At 37.3% G+C, this 19,888-nt stretch overlaps 1 protein-coding gene across 2 annotated transcripts in view; it reads right to left on the reverse strand.

Moving 5' to 3' along the window:
- EPHA6 (EPH receptor A6) overlaps positions 1-19,888 on the reverse strand; it is a 923,948-nt gene that overhangs the window by 165,120 nt on the left and 738,940 nt on the right. Inside the window, exon 12 of one of the 2 annotated variants that reach the window (XM_065913782.1) lies at positions 437-562. The exons of the other annotated variant lie outside the window; for it this stretch is intronic. Coding sequence (XP_065769854.1) covers positions 437-562 — 126 coding nt within the window. The remainder of the gene's footprint in view (positions 1-436; positions 563-19,888) is intronic. 2 annotated transcript variants of the gene reach the window in all.

Consider the following 19,888-nt stretch of genomic DNA (forward strand, 5'->3'; position numbering starts at 1 on the left):
GGAACTTTATTTAAATCTCTGTAAACCACAAATACAGAATAATTTTTCAGTTAGTAAAACTCAGTTTTAAATTCTCTTTTCTAGCCAATTCCAAGTGGTAAAGTGGCTTAAATTTGACCTTCTTTTATTCTTGAATTACAAATTTGGGACCTGAATCTCTAGTTTTTATTTGTGAAAAATCTACCCTAGAAGAAAGAGGCAGCACTATACTGATCAGATGCTCAGTTTACAGATCCCTCTCCCACTTCCTTTACATTATTCTTGGAGCATCATGCATCACAAATGTGGTTTCTGTATCTATTAATCAAAAAGCCACTTGCATTTCTGTTCAACAATATATTTCAGAAACACTTATTTCTGTGTTGTGGGTCTGTCGGTTGTAAGCACAGTTTTACTGCTGTATCTGGTGGCAGAAAACTTCACCTGAAATACCTACCAGCAGGAATCCTGGGGGGCAAAGATCCTCCCCCTGGCGCTGGATGCGGGGCCTGGAGGCTATTTAAAAACCCTGCCTTCAGGAAGCTGGGGCAGAACGTTTCCACCCCGATGGCCGGGAAGGATCCTTTTAAGAGATAAAAATGGACATTAATCAAAAAATCTTCTTTGTGGAAAAGCTGTTGATCATTTAACTGGAACAAAACCTACAATCAACAAAGACATCAAACCTTACAAGGAACTTACTAATTACAAGGAATGGAATGCATTTTTATTCATAAATTTATGAAATAAACCTAGCTTTTTGAAAAGAAAGTTACTCTTACCTAGTTACAATTAAAGAGGGTTAGAAGCATCAGAATACTAAGATAAATTCCTAAACCTACATTTGACAAAAGGGATACAAATGTTATTGATATTGCCTGTTTGCAGAATTCACCTCCACATGCGATACTGCTAAGTCACTTCAGTTGTGTCCGACTCTGTGCGACCCTATAGACGGCAGCCCATCAGGCTCCCCTGTCCCTGGAATTCTCCAGGCAAGGATCCTGGAGTGGGTTGCCATTTCCTTCTCCAATGTATGAAAGTGAAAAATGAAAGGGAAGTCACTCAGTCATGTCTGACTCTTAGCAACCCCATGGACTGCAGCCTACCAGGCTCCTCCGTCCATGGGATTTTCCAGGCAAGAGTACTGGAGTGGGGGGCCATTGCCTTCTCTGTCACATGAGCTAGAGATATGCAGAAAATAGCCACAACAGGATCTGAGATGTGTGCTGTACTCTGAGGAGCAGTGCTCACTTCCGGTGTACCAGGGAGAGCCTAAAATGAAGAAGACTTCTACACCATACAGTAACTACATGCATCTTTGAAATAGTGGTAAGAAAAACAATATACACATTCCTTAATTTGCTTCATTCTTAATTTGCTTAATTAGGGACCAGACATAAGAGTTTGCAAAGGTAGAACCACACGCTTTTTCATTTTTAAGAATGCTATTGAGAAAGAAACAAGAAAAAATAAACTATTTAGAAGTTTATTCATAAAATAATATAATGAATCATAGATGAAAAGAATGTCAGAGCTACAAAGGACTTCGGAGATCATCCAGTCAAAAACTCCATGTTTTACAGACCAAGAACTGAGGACTGAAGTGGGAAAGTGATATCACACAGCTGGTGGACTCCCAGGACAAAGTCTTTACACTAAAGATTAAAAATAAATAATGAGCCACTTCCTATTTGGAAGATCACAATCTCCTGATTGTGAATGAGAAACCTAGTACTTTGGAATAGCGGCATTACAACGTGGTGTCTCAAGGACCTAAAGGACACTAAAAATCACTCAGAAGAAAGTATAATATAAATGCAGTATTAGTGCATTGGTAACTGATATGGTACACATAAGTTTAAATCACAATAATACCCTAAAATCAAGTTACCCTGATAGCTGTAAGAAACACACCTCATTCGAGAACTCTGAAACCCTCATCAGGAACAGAAGTTTTCCTATGTAGAGACCTGGGATCTCTCCTTCCACAAGTTCAAATTTAGAAAGTCCCATATTTTTGAAAAGGACTTCCCAAGTGACCCCAGTGGTAAAGAACCTGTCTGACAAAGACGGAGACATAAAATATGCGTGTTCAATCCCTGGGCTGGGAAGATCCCCTGGAGGAGGAAATGGCAACCCACTCCAGTATTCTTGCCTGGGAAACCCCATGGACAGAGGAGCCTGGTAGGCTACAGTCCACGGGGTCACACAGAGTCACACACGACTGAAGGGGCTTAGCACACACGCAATATTTTTGAAAAGACTTCACTCTGTTCTTTGATACAAACTTTACCCCTGAAATAAGTTAAAATTTTGATTTTTCTTTTAACTTTAACAAGGATTAAAGGGATCTGGTATACCACACTCTATATATCTTGCTGTTATGGAGGAAGTTGTTGCTAAAAAAAAAAAGCAACATTTCTCAGATCTTTAGAGACGTTTTTTACAAAAGAACAAAGTTATAATGAATGTCTTAATGGTTGAGGCCTATATATTGTACATTGGATTAAAGAAAGCATAGAGAGCATGTCATATACTGTGAATAAATTGGTTTTGTTGTGGCTTCTATGGAGCTCTAGTAAAATGACCCAGCAGAGCTGGAGTCTCTTAAACATTAAAAGGTGTGGCAAAAGAGAACAAGATGGCAGAGGAGTAGATGGATGTGGAGTACATCTCTGTCCATGGATACATCAGGAATACACCTTCAGACACAGAAGTGCACGCAGAACCTCAGCTGAGAGCAGACAGGAGGACCTGACCAGTGGAAAAGAATATACGCTGCTGCTGCTAAGTCACTTCAGTCGTGTCCGACTCTGTGCGACCCCACAGACGGCAGCCCGCCAGGCTCCCCGGTCCCTGGGATTCTCCAGGCAAGAACACTGGAGTGGGTTGCCATTGCCTTCTCCAGTGCATAAAGGTGAAAAATGAAAGTGAAGTCGCTCAGTCGTGTCCGACTCTTAGCGACCCCATGGACTGCAGCCTACCAGGCTCCTCCGTTCATGAGATTTTCCAGGCAAGAGTGCTGGAGTGGGGGGCCATTGCCTTCTATAGAACCTCGCAAAACTTGGTAGGATGAAGGAACTAGGGGGAAAGGCAGGAGTGTTTGTAGGACTGGACCTGCCCTCGGTGGGTGGGGGAGCTAAAGCTGAAGTCCAATTCCCACATCCAGTCAGTGGTCTGAGTCAGAGGAGAAAACATGTAAGGCTGAGAGTGAAACAGCTGATCTGCGGCAGTGTCAGTGGAATGAGAATCAGGCAGTCCTTGCCGCAGCCGTACACACCCAGGACAGGGACGCAGGTTCCCTGGAAGGGGCCGTGGCTGGGAGCCTGAGTTCCGGGATTGTGGAGCAATCCCAGGGTGAGGGCTGCTGTTGACTGCGGAGAGATGGATCGAGGGGATGTGAGGGAAGAGATCGTGGTGAGAAATGTCGGTGGAGCAAAGCCAGGCAGCCGTGGAAGCAAGGCGATACTGCTGAGTCACATGGAAGGGGTGGAGCCATCACCACAGTCCCTCTCTCCCCACACACCAGCATTGTTGGTTGAACAATAGCCAGGCTGGCTCATCAAACGCGGAACTACAGAATAGGACCACACCCCGGGGCCCTGTAAGTGCCTGATGCGCTGATCTAAGAGTAGCACCCCAAACAGGGGGGCCCCTCTGTGTGCCTGAAATGCCGAACAACAGCGAAGGATCCCAGCAAGGTAGCCCTCTAAGGGCCCGAGGGCGGAGCTACAGAGAAAGTCTGGCCAAAGAGGCCTTCTAATCACCAGTTACAAGAGGCTCAAAAAAAGACTCTGATGGGGCCATAACCCCTGCGGTGGAGGCAGTCCGTGTCCCTGCACCCTTGGCGCCTCCAGGGTCCCCGCGAGCCAAGCAGCCGCGCCACCTTCCTGCTCAGCTCTCCCTGGGGCAGGGCTGCCACAGGCAAAAAACAGTCTTGCATCTATGCGCACAGGGTCGCTTCTGTAGTGTTCGACTCTTTGCGACCCTGTAGACTGTGGCCTGCCAGGCTTCTCTGTCAGGGAGGGAGGAGGGTCTTCCAGGCAAGAATACTGGAGCACTTTGGCCAATACTGGCTGCCGCACCCTTCTAGAGCACTATATTCCCTGCTGCGCTGCTGCCAGCTCCCTTGAGTACCTGATGCTGTCAGAACCCCTGTGACCCAAGCAGCTGCACTGCCTCCACACCTGGCCCTCACGGGGGCAAACCTGAGTCCTCCAGGGCAGCCTCAGGAGCAAATCCTGGTGGACGACCCACGTGTAGGGGTGGAAATAAAACCACAATTGAAACCCATGGGCAGTGTGGCTAAGGAAGAAGACCCAAAACCTTCCCACCAGCTGTACCAGCTGCAGATTAAATTCAAACGATCAACTAGGCAGACTCTGTGTCAATGGAATATATAAAAGGTCACTGAGAGGTCCCACAAAAGAAAACGCACTAGCTCTGATAGCTGTGGACACTGGAGGGAAGAACACGCAGGAACAGGACCAGGTTAGAATCTGAGCTGCCCCCATAGCAGGCCCAGAGATCAGCGCAGTGTTGGAGGGCATCCCGGGGAGGGTAGGGGGACTGTGACTCCCAGCAAGGGAAAGGACCCTGACAGCAGTGACTCAAGAAAAACATCTATTATTGTTATGTTTTGACTTGTTCTGTCGATTCCTTTGGATTTTTTTTTTTCTTTTTCTTCCCCTTTCCCGCCTCTGTTGTAGTTGATTTTATTGACTCTATGAAAGCTAATTAAGCTTTTGAACTTTCTTTTTCTTTCTCAGTCACATTTTTTACTGTTGTTATAAACGTCTGCCTCTGCTTTGGGCTTTTGCAGTTCTGTGGAGTTTTCCTTTTTTCTTTTATTTTTAATTTCCATTTTTAAAACCTATTATTATTTTTTCTAATTTATTCCATTGTTTGCTTTTCCTACTGTTCTTTCCCCCTTGTAGTTAACTTTTAATGTATATAAATCTTGTCCATCTACCTCTATTTAACATTGCACATCTATTCTTTCTTTTCTTTATTTTCCTTTCAACATATTTGTTAGTTTTATTTTCATTGCTTTAATCCCCAATTGGCACCTTGCTTTAATTTCATTTTCCAATTTATGCTTTAGTTAGTTTTGTCCTGGTAGGTATAATTTTTGGTTTCCTTTGTTCACTGGGTCAATCTATTGCACTTTATTTTTGTTGGACTGTTTTTATTTTACTTATGGGTGTATATGAATATGTGCCTATTCAGTCACACTTTTTATTGTTGTTGTAGACCTCTGCTTCTACATTGGGCTTTTGCAGTTCTGTGGAGTTTTCATTTTTTCTTCTTCCATTTTCTTTTTTTAAATAATTTTCTCATCTTTATAATTTTAATTTTTAATCTTTTAAACCTGTTATTTTTTTTCTACATTTATTCCTTTGTTTGCCTTTCCTACTGTTCTTTTCCCCTTGCAGTTAATCTTTAATGTATATGAATCTTCTTCATCTACCTCTATTTAACTTTGCCTATCTATTCTTTCTTTCCTTTCCTCTCAACATATTTGTTAGCTTTGTTTTCATTGCTTTATTCATCACTTGGCACCTTGCTTTAGTTTTCTTTTCCAGTTTGTTCTTTAGTTAGTTTTGTTCTTAACTGGTAAATATAATTTTTGATTTTCTTTGTTCACTGGGTCAATCTATTGTACTTTATTTTTGTTGGACTGTTTTGACTTTGCTCGTGGGTGTATATGTATATGTGTATATTCCATTATTTTAGTTATTATTTGCCTGATTTTGTAACTACCATTTGTCTGGGGTTCATCTTTGGTTTCTTGTTTTTGGATATTTGTTTTAATCTCACTTAATGCCATAAGAAACCACTTGTAGAATCTTCTTTCTTGATCAGAGATCAAGCCTGGAGACTTTGGAGTGGAGCACTGACTCCAAGACCCTCGACTACCAGAGAACTAACCCTAGGGAGTATCAAATAGTGAGAACTCACACAAAGGAAACCACTTTAATACAAGACCCTGCATCACCCAACCACTAGTGGCACCCTGCACAGGATGCATCATCTAAACAACAAAACAAAACAAAAATACAAACCCAATCATCAGCAGAGGGGAGTACCACCTCACTCAGCCTTGCCCATTAGAGGAAAAACAAAAACACAGCACAAATCTCACTCTATAGGAAGCTTAAACAAACCACTGGGCCAAACTTATGAAGACAGAAACCAAAAGGAAGAAAGAATTCAATCTTCTTTAAGAAAATAATTCAACTTTCCTTGAAGCCTGGGAAAAGGAGACCTCAAACACAATAAGTTAAAAAAAAATAATGAAAAGGTAGAGAAATACTACACAAACGAAGGAACAGACTAGAAACACAGAAGTCCAAATAAATGAAGAGGAAATAGGCAAATTACCTGAAAAAGAATTCAGAATAATGACAGTAAAGATGATCAAAACCTTGAAAACAAAATGGAGAAAATGCAAGAATCAATTAACAAAGACCGAGAACAATTAAAGAATAAACATTCAGAGACAAAACACAATTACCAAAATTAAAAATACTTTAGAAGAAATCAATAGCAGAATATCTACATCAGAAGAACAAATCAGTGAGCTGGAAGATAAAATGGTGGAAATAATTTCTGAAGAGCAGAATAAAGTAAAAAGAATAAAAAGAACTGACGATAGTCTCAGAGACCTCTGGGACAATATCAAATGCACCAACATTCCATTTATAGGAGTTCCAAAAGAAGAAGAGAAAAAGAAAGGGTATGAGAAATTTTTTGAAGAGATTATAGTTGAAAATTTCCCCAAGGTGGAAAAGGAAATAGCCAATGAAGTCCATGAGGCACAAAGAGTCCCATATAGGATAAACCCAAAGAGAAACACGCCAAGACACATGCTAAACAAACTAACGAAGACTAAACACAAATAAAGAATGTTAAAAGCAGCAAGGGAGAAGCAACAAGTAACATACAAGGGAAACCCATATGCTTAACAGCTGATCTTTCAGCAGAAACTCTGCATGCCAGAAGGGAATGGCAGGATATTTTCAAATTATTGAAAGGGAAAAATCTACAACCAAGGTTACAATACTCGGTAAGGATCTCATTCAGAATTGATGGAAAAATAAAAAGCTTTTCAGAGAAGCAAAAGTTAAAAGAATTTAGTACCACTAAACTAGCTTTACAACAAAAGTTAAAGGGACTTATATAGTCAAGAAATACAAGGAAGGAAAAAGATCTGCAAAATAAACCCCAAACAATTAAGAAAATGGCAACAGGAACATATATATCAATAATTACTTTAAATGTAAATGGATTAAATGCTTCAACCAAAAGACACAGACTGGCTGAATGGATACAATAACAAGACCCGTATATATGCTGTCTATAAGAAATCCACTTCAGACCTAAAGACACTTATAGGCTGAAAGTGAGAGGATGGAAAAATATATTCCATGCAAATGGGAAGCAAAAGAAAACTGGAGTAGCAATCTTCATATCAGACAAAATAGACCTTAAAATAAAGAAGATTACAGGAGATAAGGAAGGATACTACATAATGATCAAGGGATCAATCCAAGAGGAAGACATAACAATTGTAAATATCTATGCACCCAACATAGGAGAACCTCAATACATAAGACAAGCACTAACAGACATAAAAGGAGAAATTTAGAGTAACACAATAATAGTAGGAGACTTTAACACCCTACTCACACTATTGGACAGATCATCAAAATAGAAAATTAGTAAGGAAATACAGTCTTAAATGATACATTAGATGAGACAGATCTCACTGATATCTTCAGGATAATTCCATCCAAATGCAGAATACACCTTCTTCTCAAGTGCACATGGAACATTCTTCAGGATAGACCACATCTTGGGTCACAAATCAAACCTCAGTAAATTTAAGAAAATTGAAATCATATCAAGTATCTTCTCTGACCACAATGCAATGAGACTAGATATCAACTACAAGAAAAAAAACTGTAAGAAACACTAACACATGGAGATGAAACAATACATTTCAAAATAACCAACAGGTTACTGAAGAAATCAAAAGGGAAATAAAAAAATTTCTAGAAACAAATGACAATGAACACAAATTCTCAAAACCTATGGAATGCAGCAAAAGCAGTTCTAAGAGGGAAGTTTATAGCAATACAACCTACCTCAAGAAACAAGAAAAACAGTGAATAGACAACAACTTTACACCTAAATCAACTGGAAAAAGAAGAGCGAAAAACCCCCAAAATTAGTAGAAGGAAATAAACCATAAGGAGCTGAGTAGAAATAAATGAAAAAGAAATGAAAGAAACAATAATAAAGATTAATAAAACTGAAAGCTGGTTCTTTGAGAAGATAAACAAAACTGACAAATCTTTAGCCAGACTCATCAAGAAAAAAAACAGAGAAGAACCAAACCAACAAAACTAGAAATGAAAAAGGAGAGGACAACAGACAATACAGAAGTACAAAGGATTATAAGAGAGCATTATGAAGAACTATATGGCAGTAAAATGGATAACCTGGAAGAAATGGACAGATTCTTAGAAAAGTTCAATCTTCCAAGATTGAACCAGGAAGAAATAGAAATTATGAACAACCCAATTACAAGCACTGAAATTGAAGCTGTGATCAAAAATCTCACAAAAAACAAAAGCCAAGGACCAGATGGCTTCACAAGAGAATCCTATCAAACATTTAGAGAAGAGTTAATGCTTATCCTTCTAAAACTCTTTCAAAAAACTGCAGAAGAATGAACATTTCCAAACTTATTCAATGAGGCCACCATCACCCTGATACCAAAACCAGACAAAGACAGCACAAAAAAAGAAAACTACAGGCCAATAACACTGATGAACATAGATGTAAAAATCCTAAACAAAATTTTAGGAAACAGAATTCAGCAACACATCAAAATGCTCATACACTATCATCAAGTTGGGTTTGTTCCAGTGATACAAGGATTCTTCAATTTACGAAAATCAGTGTGATACACCATATTAACAAATTGAAAGATGAAAACCATATGATAATCTCAATAGATGAAGAAAAAGCCTTTGACAAAATTTAGCACCCATTTATGATTTATAAGACAATGATGACAGAAATCAAAGATGATATGAGCAGATGGAGAGATATTCCATGTTCCTAGGTAGGAAGCATCAATATTGTGAAAATGACTATACTACCAAATGCAGTCTACAAATTCAATGGGATCCTTATCAAATTACCAATGGCATTTTTCACAGAACTGGAACAAAAAATTTCACAATTCATATGGAAACACAAAAGACCCCAAACAGCCAAAGCAGTCTTGAGAAAGAAGAATGGAGCTGGAGGAATCAACCTCCTGGCTTCAGGTTATACTACAAAGCCACAGTCATTAAGATAGAATGGTACTGGCGCAAAAACAGAAATGTAGACCAACAGAACAAGATAGAAAGTCCAGAAATAAATCCATGCACCTATGGGTACCTTATTTTTGACAAGGGAGGCAAGAATATACCATGGGGCAAAAACAGCCTCTTCAATAAATGGTGCTGGGAACACTGGACAGCTACATGTAAAAGAATGAAATTAGAACACTTCCTAACACCATACACAAAGATAAACTCAAAATGGATTAAAGACCTAAATGTAAGATCAGAAACTATAAAACTCTTAGAGGAAAACAGAGGCAGAACACTCAATGACATAAATCAAAGCAAGATCCTCTATGACTCACCTCCTAGAGTAACAGAAATAAAACAAAAATAAACAAGTGGGACCTACTTAAACTTAAAAGCTTTTGCACAGCAAAGGAAACTATAAGCAAGGTGAAGACAACCCTCAGAATGGGAGAAAATGATAGCAAATAAAACAACTGACAAAGGATTAATTTCCAAAATATATTTCCAAGCAGCTCATACAACTCAATAACAGGAAAACAAACAATCCAATCAAAAAGTGGGGAAAAGACCTAAACAGACATTTCTCTAAAGAAGACATACAGATGGCTATCAAACACATGAGAAGATGCTCAACACCGATTATTATTAGAGAAATGCAAATCAAAACTGCAATGAGATATCACTTCACACTGGTCAGAATGGCCATCATCAAAATAATCTACAAACAATAAATGCTGGAGAGGGCTTGGAGAAAACGGAATGCTCTTGCACTGTTGGTGGGAATGTAAATTGATACAGCCAGTATGGAAGACGGTATGGAGATTCTTTCAAAAACTAGGAACAAAACCACCATATGACTCAACAATCCCACTCCTAGGCATATACGCTGAGAAAATCAAAATGAAAAAGACACATTTATCTCATTGTTCATCATAGCACTATTTATCATAGCTAGAACATGGATGCAACGTAGATGTCCACTGACAGATGAATGCATAAAGAATGCATTCATAATACACAATGGAATATTACTCAGCCATAAAAAGGAACACACTTGATTCAGTTCCAATGAGGTGGATGGACCTAGAGCCTATTATACATGGCAAAGTGAGTCAGAAAGAGAAAGATAAATATATTCTAATGCATATATACAGAATCTAGAAAAATGGTATTGAAGAATTTATTTACAGGGCAGCAGTGGAGAAACAGACATAGAGAATAGACTTATGGACATGGGGAAGAGAGGAAGAGAGGGTGAGGTGTATGGAAAGAGTAATATGGAAACTTACATTACCATATGTAAAATAGATAGCCAACAGGAATTTGCTGTTTGGCTCAGGAAAACTCAGACAGAGGCCCTGTATCAACCTAGAGGGGTGGGATGGGGTGGGAGACGGGAGGGAGGTTCAAAAGGGAGGAGATATATGTATACCTATGGCTGAATCGTGTTGAGGTTTGAGAGAAAACAACAAAATTCTGTAAAGCAATTATCCTTCATTGGAAAAAAAAAAAGGTGTGGCAAAAATGCTAAATGTAAGCCCTAAAGTGCTCTGAGGTAACTTTCTACAAACAGCCAAATTAATTATTCTTTTGTTACTATATGGGATATTCATCACTGAGAATAAAGTAAACATGAGCCTGTGTGTGGTATTGCCAAAATACGGTATTTTCCACATTGCAATGTTTCATCACCATCTGAGAAAACATTTATTAACATAAGGAGCTTCACTGAATACCAGGTGGAGATAATTATATCATATATTTATAAAGCTTTCTTATTTAAAGTTACAAAAGAAATGGTGATTTTACAACAGGGGAAATAATTACAAGAAATTCAGATTTTATCATATGCTGTGGAAAAATGATCCCATTTTATTTGATTATAGATTTATTGAAGCAAGGAACAATAAACCTGGTTCAATAATACTAGATCATAAAAAAAAATCACTATGCACAGGAAAATAAAAAGGACATAAGGAGATTATCTTAAAGAAAAATCTGATGGAAAAAAGCATGTAGAATGGTGACTCTAAATAATGTTAATCTGCTTCACATTTAGAGATTTTTATCTGAGTTTTGCTATTTTTATTATCCAACACTATTCAAAACTGTTAACCTAGAAAAGATATCTATTATTTTAACTCCTTGAAAGAAACTAAATGCAAATATTATTTTATTGCTTTGATTACACTGATTGCTACTTTTGTTGTTGTGACAGTCTGCCATTTTTAATAGCAGCTTTCATTTTCCTAAACTTGCTCCATCATTCATAATGGCTTTGTTATGCTTCTTTACTGTGGTTTAAAAGATCTTTCATTTATTGTAGCATCTCTTCAGTAACTGTCATTTTCTTTCTATATCTGAGACAAACAAACAGAAAAGCTGGTGTGCATGAATACATATTCCACTGAGATATCATATTATGTCACATTATTCACATTAAGTGATAACACTGCCTTATCATTTTTCTTCTTAAGGCCAGTCATGTCAATAGAGACTGCACAAAACACTACAAGTCGATGTTTTCACAGTTCAATCAGGAAAACTAAAGTTATCCTTGTTATAATTCCCTTATCACTTAATCCACAAAAAATTAAGTTCATGAACCTTTTGGAATTTGATATGAAATAATTTAAGTCTGATGTGCCCTATTTCATAAGTTGCTGATCCTCTCTCTTTTTTTTAGATCAATAATGGAATTTGTTAATAAATTACATTGCAGCTCAATAATAAAAAAATATCTACTATCTGCACCAGGAGAAATATAAATTTCTATAAGTTTTCTGATTCTAGTTACTTTCAGCAGACTATTTGTTAATATAAATTAGATTTTTATATGATGAGAGTATTTCTCTCACCATTACAAGCTTGAAATGTAAAATGTGTCCTTTCACACATGTTTTTTTTAAACTTATTTTTTTATTGAAGGATAATTGCTTAACAGAATTTTGTTGTTTTCTGTCAAACTTCAACCTGAATCATCCATAGGTATACACATATCCCTTTCCTTTTGAACTTCCCTCCCATCTTCCTCCCCATCCCACCCCTCTAGGTTGATAGAGTCCCCTTTGAGTTTCTTAGCCATACGGCAAATTCCTGTTGGCTATCTATTTTACATATGGCAATGATAAGTTTCCATGTTACTCTTTCCATACATCTGACCCTCTCCTCCTCTCTCTCCATGTCCACGATTCTATTCTCTATGTCTGTTTCTCCCACAGGCTTTTCTAAACCTCAAATTCTTGAGTTTCCAGTTTGTTAGTGATCTTGAGTTGGTGGGTTAAAAAGAGATCGACATGTGACATTAGCATTATATTGTCTGTAATATAGAGTTAACAGATAAGTGGGTGTTCTGTAGTTCTATTTGCTAAATCTGGTAGCCCTAATCTAACATGATTTCAAACACTTATGGATATCGGATAACTAAGAAACACTTAACTACTGGTGTAAGGTAAATGAACATAAGTCACTGGCTGCAGGGGTTGGTAATTTATCTATCTTTCCTTAGTTCAGTAGTTCTCTGTGCATTTAGGGAGCCTTGCAAACTATGACTGGGGGAAGACATTACTGGTGTTTAGTGTGTGTGCGTGGGGAGGGGGTGGGATGCATGTTTAAGGCATTGCAGTAGGTGGAATACTCCTTGCTTAATGGGAATTCTCTCTTAAAATGCTGGTGGCACCCACTGAAAAACATTGTCTGAGAATAAAGAATCCTAAAAAAAAAAAAAGAGGTTGCTAATGAATAGGTCATATAATGTGGTCAAGAAACAGTGTGAAGAAGTTAAATCAGCTTATATTCTGACATTTCGCTTGATCAATTAATGGGGGACTGATCAGATCATCTGAGAGTAATCTGGCCTGTAGAGTAAGCAGCTTTCAAAGAATCACAATAAAATATATTTAGCACAAACTCATTGAAACAAATTCCATTTAAATTTGATATAGCAGCAATATCTCTGAAATAACTTTATGTTAGAAATTAGATATCATTAAGAATTTGTGTAAGAGGTAACAAACTATGACCTTAAACTTTCTGAATTTCAATCTCATCTGTGAAATGAAAATAACTGGACCTAATGGGACTGTATGTAGGTTTAAATGAGAGTAAATTACCATAAGCATAAGACAACATTATTAGAAGGCCCTAATATTTTTAATATATATTTTAAATTAGAGGATAATTACTTTATAATACAGAGATGGTTTTTGCCAAACATCAACATGAATAGGCATTAGGTATACCTCCCTCCCTGTCCCATCCATCTAGTTTGTCACAGAGCACTGGATTTGGAATCCCTGCTGTCATACTTCGAACTACCACTGGTTATCTACTTAACATATAGTAATGTATATGTTTTAATGCAATATATTCGCTCATATCATCCCACCCTCTCCTTTCCCCCACTGAGTCCAAAATGTCTGTGTCTCCTTTGCTGCCCTGCAAGTAGGCTCATCAATACTATCTTTCTAGATTTCATATATAGGCGTTAATAAATGATATTTGTCTTTCTCTTTCTGACTTACTTCACTCTGATTAATCAGCTCTAGGTTCATTCAACTCATTGGAACTGACTCAAATGTGTTCCTCTTTATAGCTGAGTAATATTCCAATGTGCCTATGTACCACAACTTTCTTACACATTCATCTGTTGGTGGACATATAAGTTGCTTCTATGTCCTAGTTATTATAAACAGTTGCTGCAGTGAACACTGGGGTACATGTGTATTTTTCACTTCTGTTTTCCTCAGGGTATTTGACCAGTAGTGGGATTGCTGGGTCGTATGGTAGCTTTATTCCTAGTTGTTTTTTTAAAGAATCTCCATATCATTCTCCATAGCAGGGGAATCAATTTGCACTCTCACCAACAGTGTAAGAGGGTTTTTTTCTCCACACCCTCTCTAGCATTTATTGTTTGCAGAATTTTTTAATGATGGCCATTCTGACTTGTGTGAGATGAAATCTCATTGTATTTTTGGTTTGCATTTCTCTAATAATGAGCAATGTTGAGCATCTTTTATTGTTCATTAGCCATCTGTATTTTTTTTTTTTTTTTTGGAGAAATGTTTAGGTCTTCTGCCCACTTTTTGATTGTTTTTTTTTTTTTTTCTGATATTGAGCTGCATGAGCTACTTGTATATTTTGGAGATGGAGATTAATTCCTCATCAGTTATTTAGTTTGCTATTAAGTTCTCCCATTCTGAGGGTTGTCTTCTCACCCTGTTTATAGTTTCCTTCATTGTGCAAAAGCTTTTAAGTTTAATTAGGTTCCACTTGTTTATTTTGTCTTTATTTCCATTATCCAAGGAGGTGGGTCATAGAGGATCTTGCTGTGGTTTATGTCAAAAAGAAAACAAACTACCTATGTTTTCCTCTAAGAGTTCTACAGTTTCTGGCCTTACATTTAGGTCTTTAATCCATTTTGAGTTTATTTTTGCGTATGGTGTGGAGTTGTTCTAATTTCATTCTTTTACACATAGTTGACCAGTTTTCCCAGTACCACTTGTTGAAGAGACTGTCTTTTCTCCATTGTATATTTTTGTTTTCTTTGTCAAAGATAATGTGCCCATAGGTGTGTGGATTTACCTCTGGGTTTTCTATCTTGTTCCATTGATCTATATTTCTATTTTCGTGCCAGTACCATACTATCTTGATGACTGTAGCTTTACCTGAAGTCAGGAAGGTTGATTCCTCCAGTTCCATCTTTCTTTCTCAAGACTGTTTAGGTTAATCAGGGTCTTCTGTGTTTCCATACAAATTGTGAAATTGTTTGTTCTAGCTCTGCGAAAAATACTGTTGGTAGTTTGATAGGGATTGCATTAAATCTACATATAACTTTGAGTAGTATACTCATTTTCACCATATTGATTATTCCAATCCAAGAACATGGTATATCTCTCCATCTGTTTGTGTCATCTTTGATTTCATCAGAATCTTATAGTTTTCTGCATACAGGTCTTTTGTCTCTTCAAGTAAATATTTTACTAAGTATTTTATTCTTCTTGTTGCAATGGTGAATGGGATCGTTTCCTTAAATTTCTTTCTGATTTTTCATTGTTAGTGTATAGGAATGCAAATGATTTCTGTGTATTAATTTAATATCCTGTGGCTTTACCATATTCATTGATTGGATCTAGTAATTTTCTAGTGGCATCTTTAGGGTTTTCTATGTGGAGTATCATGTCATCTGCAAACAGAGACAGTTTTACTTCTTCTTTTCCAGTATGGATTCATTTCATTTCTTTTTCTTCTCTTATTTCTTTGGCTAGGGCTTCCAAACTGATGTTGAATAATAGTGGTGGGAGTGGGCACCCTTGTCTTGTTTCTGAGTTTAGAGGAAATACTTTTAATTTTTACCACTGTGGATAATGTTTGTTGTGAGTTTGTCATATATGACTTTTATTATGCTATGTTCCTTTTATGCCTACTTTCTGGAGAATTATTATCATAAATGTGTGCTGAGTTTTGTACAACCCTAATGTTTTAAGAAATAAATATCTTTAGGTGAGAAACTGAACTTAAAATCAGACCTAAACTGATAAAGTCTGTTCTATGAACATAAAATGAATATTATTTCAAAATATTTTAACTTCATCCCTTTAAAAATATTCTGTGTGTGGTTTATAGTAAACATAAAAATATAATAAATGCAGTAAAACAATAGATATACATGAGATGAACAAATTAGTATTCATATAGTTGAATGTTCAAAATGTTTCCTGCAGATCACCAGCCCAGGTTGGATGCATGAGACAAGTGCTCGGGCCTGGTGCACTGGGAAGACCCAGAGGAATCGGGTGGAGAGGGAGGTGGGAGGGGGGATTGGGATGGGGAATACATGTAAATCCATGGCTGGTTCACGTCGGTGTATGACAGGAACCACTATAGTATTGTGGAGTGATTGGCCTCCAACTAGTGAAAAAAAATGGAATGGAAAAAAATCCAAAAAACAAAAATGTTTCCTGATATTGGCAAGACTAAAAATTTGGAGAGCTAAGAATTGAGTATATATCTATTTAGCGTAGAGATTCTTTCTTCAACTTTAAGTGTCCAGTATAGAGTTCTATAACTGATACATAGCAGCCTCTCCATAACCGTGTGATTTAGGTTAATGACAGTACTTCTGAGCTACAGTATGAATAATTTCAAAGTTCAATGACAACAAAGTCTGTTAAAACAAATGCTATGTCAAGGATTGTTTTTCTTGAGAAATTCCCACTTCTGAGCTTTCAAAGGTTCTCTGCCTCTTTCCCTGTCTGTTTGCCTATCTATCTATCACCTAACTTCAGTTGTCCCTTCCTTGTCTGATTGTGTTTCCCTCCACTCCTTGTGTATCTCATGTATGTGCCTCTTCTTCTGTTACAATAATTTACAGCATTACTCATATACTCGTCCCCTGAGGGATGTAAAAGAAAATCACAAGATCATTAGGTTTGTTTGAGCACACGCTTTCTAGTTTGCTGTAACGGTGGAAGAAGAGCAATACTCTAAACAGTTACAAAACCAGTGAGGAAGACCAGCACCAGTAAGAAGAGCCATTTTCATGTAAAGCACTGAAAGAATGTCTCTCTTACTTCACTGAGATTTTTACTTTGGGTCTCTTTCATAACAACATGCAGTTAAGATAAAAACTAAGCTGCTCTGTCTCATTTGGTACAGAAAATATTCCTCCCTTATTATAATGCTTGAGATGAGCCAGCTGGGAGCACAGTTTGGTGTCTTCTACGCTGATCAGAAGACGCACAGGGTAGGGTTTCAATAAATGCAAGTTGAATAAGTGGATACGTAAATGATGAATGAAAAGTGACAAATTGCTCCTTAGGCAGATATCTTGCTAAGATCTAAGGAAATACTCTGCCTGTTCACTTGCTTCCTAGGCCAATGGCAATTTTCTAATGACTAGCCAAAAGCTATTTTTAATTAGGCTTAGAATGTGGGACAGAATCATTCTGTTCATGAATAACTCATTCATTTGTCCTTTTATCCATTTATGGATTTACTCATTTATTCAGTAAATATTTATTGAAGCACCTCTTTTTTAACTGGCACTATGACACATTTCTAGCACAAGAAGAGGAAATCAAATAAATGTTGATATGACATTATTATTTTTCAGGAAATGATTCTACCTAAGCTAAGCCAAAGATGCAATTACAAATTTTTGCCCATTTCCTAAATTCTTATAAATGGAAATATCCCTATAATTAAATTATATTTTCCTTTTAGCACAGCTAATCTCCATGCAGATTCTTTGGTACCAAACACAACTAAAGAGCATGCAATTGTTACTGCTTTGTTTTGGCTCTTCTTTTTTTTTTTTTTTAACCCTTCACATCATTGCTATATGAGTTTTAAAGATTTTTTTCATTCTATTGTTCAATAGGTCACAATAAAATTACTGAAGCAAAAAGAGCAGTTTCATGCCTAGATTTTTATGAGTTAATCTTCAGTACTCTTAAAAAGAAATTTTCAGTTTTCACTTTTTTAAATTTTCAAGATATGCATGATAAAATTGTTTCTGTAAATTATTTTTTTAAGACAATAGCATTAACAAGGAGAATTAAAATATTTTCAAGCTCATTGAGAACATTTATTGAAAAGTACATTTTAATTAATATTTAATACAGAAGTTGAGAAACCTGTATGCAGGTCAGGAAGCAACAGTTAGAACTGGACCTGGAATAACAGACTGGTTCCAAATAGGAAAAAGAGTACATGAAGACTGTATATTGTCACCCTGTTTATTTAACTTCTATGCAGAGTACATCATGAGAAACGCTGGGCTGGAAGAAGCACAAGCTGGAATCAAGATTGCCGGGAGAAACATCAAGAACTTCAGATATGCAGATGACACCACCCTTATGGCAGAGAGTGAAGAGGAACTAAAAAGCCTCTTGATGAAAGTGAAAGAAGAGAGTGAAAAAGTTGGCTTAAAGCTTAACATTCAGAAAACTAAGATCATGGCATCTGGTCCCATCACCTCATGGGAAATAGATGGCGAGACAGTGGAAACAGTGTCAGACTTTATTTTTTGGGCTGCAAAATCACTGCAGATGGTGACTGCAGCCATGAAATTAAAAGACGCTTACTCCTTGGAAGGAAAGTTATGACCAACCTAGACAGCATATTAAAAAACAGAGACATTACTTTGCCAACAAAGGTCCGAGTGGTCAAGGCTATGGTTTTTCCAGTGGTCATGTATGGATGTGAGAGTTGGACTGTGAAGAAAGCTGAGCACTGAAAAATCGATGCTTTTGAACTGTGGTGTTGGAGAAGACTCTTGAGAGTCCCTTGGACTGCAAGGAGATCCAGCCAGTCCATCCTAAAGGAGATCAGTCCTGGGTGTTCATTGGAAGGACTGATGCTGAAGCTGAAACTCCAATACTTTGGCCACCTCATGCGAAGAGTTGACTCATTGGAAAAGACCCTGATGCTGGGAGGGATTGGGGGCAGGAGGAGAAGGGAACGACAGAGGATGAGATGACTGGATGGCATCACCGACTCGATGGGCATGAGTCTGAGTAAACTCCAGGAGTTTGTGATGGACAGGGAGGCCTGGTGTGCTGCAGTTCATAGGGTTGCAAGGAGTCGGACACGACTGAGCGACTGAACTGAACTGAACTGACAGAAGTTCTGTGACTTTTTAAAAACAAATTGGGAGGGGGGATTGGGATGCAGAATACATGTAAATCCACGGCTGATTCATGTCAATGTATGACAAAAACCACTACAATGTTGTAAAGTAATTAGCCTCCAACTAATATAAATAAATGAAAAAAAATAAAAACAAATACTTAAAAGATACCTAGTTTCTTAATATGGAAAATTAACTTGGATTAGAACTTCTCTAAAACTCCTTTAAGTTTAAAATTCTGTTTACCTAATTTTTACTCCACTGTTACATTAAATTAATATTACCTTTTCCCCCAATATGGGTTATGTTCAGTGGTCTTACCTATATTTATATTCAGTAGGGCCTAGAATTTTAATTATCAAAAATGTGTCTAACTAAATATATAATCTGTCAATACATCCATCAGGTTTAATAGTGAAAAATGCCTAGGCTTGAGGACAAGCAGAATTTTGACTCAAGCATTCACCATAAGTAACTAAACGTAAGTAACTAAACCAAGATTTATACTTCTCTTTTACTTAGCCTCTTCATTTGAAAATGGAGTTAATAGTAAATACCACTCGTATTGGTTTATTGTGGATCATTTAGGAAGTGCCTATTAGTGGCCGATGGTAAGTGATAAATGAGGGACAAATATTTCTTCTCTTTAATTCCTTAAACTTGACCTACAATCTCATGTCTCCACACCATCATGATATTTCCCTCTCCTGGAAGGCCTTCTGGCCCCTATGGAAACATGTCTTACATACCTGGTAAGATCTCACTACTCCTTCTTCAGTAGGCTTGCATAATGTTAGCTACTATAATAAAGGTAGAAAGGTATCATAGTGACAGTATTTATTTATAATAGTTTACAGTGTTATGATAACAAAATCAAATGCCTTTAGGGACCAGTCAAGTT

This window comes from Muntiacus reevesi, chromosome 21 (assembly GCF_963930625.1).
Source record: "Muntiacus reevesi chromosome 21, mMunRee1.1, whole genome shotgun sequence".
Taxonomy (NCBI): domain Eukaryota; kingdom Metazoa; phylum Chordata; class Mammalia; order Artiodactyla; family Cervidae; genus Muntiacus; species Muntiacus reevesi.